Here is a 6,048-nt window from a genome sequence, read left to right on the forward strand (position 1 = left end):
AGAACACCGCCAGCTGCATTACCTGCACATGGCAGACAGAGGAGACCGTCACCAGATTCCTGAGGGGGCCGGGACCAAAACCCCTTTGGTGACTGCAGGAGACCTGATGGCCACCGGTGCTGAGGGTTCAGTTGGCTGTAAGGTGGAGACTAAAAGCTAAAGATCTCCAAGTCCGAACCCTAAGGTGTCCTCCTCTACTACCCCAAAAGCACAAGGAATATGAGCAAAACCACAAACAAGGCGCAGAAGGTTTGGGATTGTGTGTAGCGTGAAATACCAAAGGTACTTTTCTGGCCAATGGATCAGGGGTCTGTTTGGAGGAAGAATAAAAACGCGAGGCCTCCAAGCGCCGCCCCGGCTGCTCATCATGGAGGGGCGAGTAATACCGACACTGCAGCAGTCAGTGACAACTTCAAATTAATTTGCAGAACCCTCTTGTTATATTTTGTTCAGCGATTTACATTGTTTTATTGCAAACAGCAGAATGTTTGTAACTTTTGCTGCTAATCTAAATATTAAAGAGGGGGAAAGGATCATTTTAGTTATTAGTGTACAGATGTCCACGTCCTGCTGATTCTGATCCCACATTTGCCATTTGTTGCGTACACTGAAGACCCGGACGGGAGCTCGAGTTGCTCACATCATCCCCTCTCCAGGATCACAGACCTTGGGGAGCCCAGTACCCATGTAGCAAAAAAGCCTACGTTCGGCTGCCCCTATGACCTGTGGGAGAGCGGTCCAGGGTGGCCACAATCTTATGACCCCCCCGATCCTTCCACAAAGTACACAGACACGCGGTGACAGAAATATCTTTTAATTGACGTGAAGCATGAGCAGACGGCTCGAATTAACGGTTGGATTTGGCGACTCTCTCCAGTTCATCTTTCTTCTTGATGGCGTAGGAGTTGGATGAGCCCTGGAATGAGAGAACAGAGAATGGCGGTCATCCCATGTCACCCCCACATCTCACAACCCAGTCACCTGCGTTTCTGCAGATAATGGCGGCACTCACCTTGGCGGCGTTGATGAGCTCGTCGGCCACACATTCGGCGATGGTCTTAATGTTCCTGAAGGCGGCTTCACGAGCCCCGGTACAGAGGAGCCAGATGGCCTGAAGGAAACGCAGAAATGTCAGAAGAGAAGTCACATCGACATGCAGAGACCCCACCGAGACCACCAAACCTCGTACATAACCATGGACTCTGACCGAAGAGCAACTGAGAGCTTTAACCCCTGCCGTGCATGTAAAGAGCCACCTGTACAGCTGAGTCCAGATCGCCGAAATACTGTTCTTGGTCAACAGCAATCATGGAAATCAGTGGTTATGCTCTTCTCTTACCAACGCAACTATGACTTCAGGGTATCAATGGTTGCTATGGTAGCCAAGGAGCCAACACTGTGGCAGCCGGGGCTGCCATCTCCAAACAGGCAAGTCCTTCTCGATGGTATAAGACGCCCACATCTATCGCACAGAAGCTGCCCGGTCCCATCACCAGTCCCTGTATGTCAGCTCCAGGCTCAGCAGGAGCATCACCAACCTGGGGGGTCACCTCTGCAGTCAATGAATGGCATCAGTGTCTCCAGGTGAACAGGGACTAACAGGGTTGCAAGGCAGCACCAGCATGATAGTGCTGGGTATGTCGAATGTTAACCCTCGTACGCATGCCCATCCCTGCAGTACCTGGTTGACTCTTCGGAGGGGGGACACGTCCACAGCCTGTCTCCTCACTGTTCCAGCTCTGCCGATACGGGTGGAGTCTTCTCTGGGACCGCTGTTGATGATGGCGTTCACCAGCACTTGCAGAGGGTTCTAGTAAAGAGATGGATGCATTAGTGTCAGTACCTGTGCGGCAGGACTCCACTCACAACCGCAGATCTCCTCATAGGCATCAGATTTATGCATCTACTTCACCCAATCCTAACAAGATCTACTGGATCACAGGCAGACTGATGGCTCATCTACATCGGAAGGAGATGGGAGCAAAGGCTTCAACCCCACATCTGTGTAACCTGGAGTTACTCTACAGAGACGCACAGACCCTTAAGCAACCGCCATCACTTGCCGTACACCCAGGAGCCTCCATATATACCCGGGGCCTATGGCACAGACAGAAGCCTCCAAAAGGAGCTGGATGCCAAAGTGCAGATGTGAATGAGACCCAAACTGTGCCATTATCAACCGGAATATGGCCTCCTCGAATGTGCAGCAGCGCAGGGACACAAGTGGCTGACACCAGATACCGACAGGAACACTAACATTACTTCTGACCACAAGATTCCTATAAAGTCGCAGGAAAATCCTACACAGCCTCAACATTAATAGTCCAGTCTATATACATTGTTAGACCCATGAAGCCTGGGGTGGAGGGACCGCTTTCCCCTGGATAGTCGCACAAGCTCTCCTGCTTTATCCCAAGTCTACAGCGCTTATGATAACCGGGTGCGGCGCTGAGCAATACACCTGGTACAGAGCGGCAGGACTCCTGTGGTACCAGAGACCACTTCTAGTCATGGTCACAATCTTTTGGCCAAGGGAAAGGTTTTAAAATCTGGTAACAATGGAAGTCCTAACTAATCTAAAGATCCCCCCCAATTCAGACTGGAACCACTGGTGGGAAATAGCCTGTCAGACACTTACACATTGGGAGTTGTCCAGCCCGAGCCCCCGGGGTCACAAGCAGAGGTGATTCCTCCCCATAAATGTAATATTACAGAGGAATTTATCAGAAAGCAGCAACATGCTTAACATTTTCTTTATGATCAGAGGAAAACCCATGAGCAAAGAAAGGCCTGCAAAATACCGGCCACCAAACCCCAGCCGGGATAGCATCACCATCCCCTGCCGCACCCCCACATAAGCTCACGTAGGAATCTGAACATTATTGTTCTTCCCCCGGCGTTTCTATAGCACTCTATTATTCCCTGTTGTCAGCCAGTCCTCACCTCTCCGGTCAGCAGGTGAATGATCTCGAAGGCGTGCTTCACAATCCTGACGGTCATCAGCTTCTTGCCGTTGTTCCTCCCGTGCATCATCAGGGAGTTTGTAAGACGCTCCACAATAGGACACTGAGCCTTGCGGAAACGCTTCGCAGCATAGCGCCCTGAGCTGTGAGGCAGAAACTTGGCGTATTTCTCCTTTACCGCAATATAATCCTAAAAAATAAGGGGGACAGTACGGAGTGAGCAGAAAATTACCACAACCTGCAGGAATAATCCCGACAAATACAGGTTACCCCATTGTGATAACGGTCAGACTCCTTATGGCTGTATATAGAGGGGATGAAAGCCCACGTCGGGCGATGTCAGTCGCTCCGTGCAGAAGCAAGAGGCGCTGAACACCCCATTAAATCCAGTGATTTGCTGGTCAACATTGTGGGACGATCACAGAAGTCACTGTCCCCCCGACTGCAGAGACCCCCACAAGACTTCTAGCTGCTATTCACCTGCAGGGAGATGTCGCTGATCTGGACGTCATCTGTACTCCATTTCCCAAACAGTTTAATTTCAGGGGTCTCGGACCCGACAGGAGCGATTTCCCAATCTGCCATTCTGTAAATAAGAAGAAAAGGAAATGACATCTACCGAATATACAGGAACAAGCAGCGAAGGCGCAGAGGTGGTAAAATATCATCTAATGGCCCCGAGAGCGGCGGCTGCATCACCGATGCAGATAGGACACAGCCGGGGACCAAGGAGGATGTAACAATGGCAGCATTAATGCACAACCGCATGAGACGCCCACATCGGATCACTACACGACCCATACAGACGGACCACCAATCTGAGCAGTAACGGTACCGTCACATTTAGCGACGCTGCAGCGATATAGACGATGCCGATCGCTGCAGCGTCGCTGTTTAGGTCGTTGTGTGGTCGCTGGAGAGCTTTCACACAGACAGCTCTCCAGCGACCAACGATGCCGAAGTCCCCGGGTCACCAGGGTAAACATAGGGTTACTAAGCGCAGGGCCGCGCTTAGTAACCCGATGTTTACCCTGGTTACCATTGTAAAAGTTAAAAAAAAAAAAAAAAAACACTACATACTTACATTCCGGTGTCTGTCCCTCGGCGTCAGCTTCCCTGCACTGTGTCAGCGCCTGCCGGCCGTAAAGCAGAGCACAGCGGTGACGTCACCACTGTGCTCTGCTTTACGGCCGGCGCTGACAGTCAGTGCAGGGAAGCTGACGCCGGGGGACGTGACAGACATCGGAATGTGAGTATGTACTTTTTTTTTTTTTTTTTCACTTTTACAATGGTAACCAGGGTAAACATCGGGTTACTAAGCGCGGCCCTGCGCTCAGTAACCCGATATTTACCCTGGTTACAGGTGAACACATCGCTGGATCGGCGTCACACACGCCGATCCAGCGATGACAGCGGGTGATCAGCGACCAAAAAAAAGGTCCTGATCATTCCCAGCGACCAACGATCTCCCAGCAGGGGCCTGATCGCTGGTCGCTGTCACACATAACGATTTCGTTAACGATATCGTTGCTAGGTCACAAAAAGTAAAGATATCATTAACGAAATCATTATGTGTGGAGGTACCTTAAAGACCACCTGACAAGGATCTAAAGATACTGAAGCCTCAGACGGTTTTCTGGTGGATGGGGTAAACCAGAGCGCAGATTACGGCACGGACTAAACACAATCCATATCTCACATGTGAAAGTATCGAAACCTGGAGATAATCGGAGTCCAGTGGATTCTGCTGCAAATCTACAGTAAAGCAGAGCCCCGGCTCACGGATTCAATCCCTGAAGCTGCTGTGAAGAGCCGAATGCAGCCGCATAGAGCGAACGCCGCAGCGATCAGCGTGTCACTGACCCCATCCTAACAGGGACACGTGTGCCCAACTCTGTGGCCAGATCCCGAGTGATCTACAAGAGGATCAGGTGATAACTAAACCCAACACTCGGGGCCTTAATGGCTGCAGGAGACCTTCCACCGCTGCCGATACAGGGAGTCTCCACATACGCAGGCTGACCGGATCACGCAGGCTGACCGGATCACGCAGGCTGACCGGATCACGCAGGCTGACTAGATCCACGAGTACACAGCCACAGAGCCCACACAGGGGCAACCTGCACCAGAACAAGGCCGCTGTAATCGCCTAGGGGCCCCGCTGCCTCCATGTTAGGGGACAATTATTAGCCACTCCAGAGATCAGGCCGCACAGCAGCTGCGCTGTCGGTACAGTGTGTCAGGCGGAGCTGTGGGACTGGACGGATCTCAAGGCCGCACATGTGACCCCAGTGTATACAGGGTCCGTGCACACCGTGCGGGTCCGGCATGACGCGCTCACTACAGTCCACACACTCTGCACATGTGCGGCCGCCATGGCTCCATGTATCCACTCCCAGGGGTCTAACATGACGGATTTTCTCTCCACATGTGCCCCGACCACTCCCCGCTGTTCGCCCGGCTATACCCGCCGTTACCGCCCGCTGTTCCCCCGTTACCACTCACGTGTGAAGTCGCCTAAGTCCTAACCGGTCGGCGCTCAGAGCGGAAAGAGGCCGGGGCGGGGTCTCCTGCTCAGATATACAGGGGCCCACACTTCCGCTTGGGCCTGGAACGCAGCCTCTCGCCCTCACCTCAGAAGACGGCACGCACCGTGTAAAAGATAGGACGTTGACACGTAGACGCCATTTTTACTGAGGGCAAACTTTTTAACGTCACTTCCGGCCACCATTGCTTAAAAGGGAAAGGTGTTAATTTAGACATAGCGCTGAAGGGGAAGACGACATGTTAAGTGCTGGCGAAGCGGCGTGGGCTGAGTCCTGACACGTGACGTACGCCATCTTGGCCATGAATGAACTTTATTGAGATTGTGCAGCAGCTGCTGTGAACACTACTAACACGTGACTCCCTGGCGCTATAAATGCGGTGTTTGCGCGCCTGAAGTGCCAGTTTTCAATTTTCATTGAGTAACGGAGACGGTGGCCATGTGGGTCATGCAGGCCTGAGGCTGTGCTGGTTCTGGACGGCTCCCATCATTGTTAGTAATGTGTTAGTCTCTGAGTTTCTGAAATCCCCCATTCAGTTC

The 6,048-nt window shown here is 52.1% G+C and overlaps 1 protein-coding gene across 1 annotated transcript; it reads right to left on the minus strand.

Annotated features, from left to right (window-relative positions):
- Nucleotides 1-798: 798 nt before the first annotated feature.
- On the minus strand, nucleotides 799-5,615 carry RPS5 (ribosomal protein S5). The gene is made up of 6 exons (XM_069746233.1): nucleotides 5,469-5,615; nucleotides 3,444-3,549; nucleotides 2,944-3,153; nucleotides 1,682-1,810; nucleotides 1,013-1,111; nucleotides 799-916 (listed from the first exon to the last, which is right to left on the minus strand). The coding sequence occupies exons 2-6, from the start codon at nucleotides 3,546-3,548 to the stop codon at nucleotides 848-850; spliced, it is 612 nt and encodes a 203-aa protein (XP_069602334.1). The 5' UTR covers nucleotide 3,549; nucleotides 5,469-5,615; the 3' UTR covers nucleotides 799-847.
- Between the last annotated feature and the right edge of the window lie 433 nt (nucleotides 5,616-6,048).

Source organism: Ranitomeya imitator, chromosome 2 (assembly GCF_032444005.1).
Source record: "Ranitomeya imitator isolate aRanImi1 chromosome 2, aRanImi1.pri, whole genome shotgun sequence".
In the NCBI taxonomy this organism is placed as follows: Eukaryota; Metazoa; Chordata; class Amphibia; order Anura; family Dendrobatidae; genus Ranitomeya; species Ranitomeya imitator.

Coding starts and splice junctions, on each gene's coding strand:
- RPS5 (XM_069746233.1), bottom strand. CDS start 3,548: ATGGCAGATTGGGAAATCGCTCCTGTCGGGTCCGAGACCCCTGAAATT. Junction 3,154..3,443: donor TCAGCGACATCTCCCTGCAG/GTGAATAGCAGC, acceptor CTTATTTTTTAG/GATTATATTGCGGTAAAGGA. Junction 917..1,012: donor AGCTCATCAACGCCGCCAAG/GTGAGTGCCGCC, acceptor CTCTCATTCCAG/GGCTCATCCAACTCCTACGC.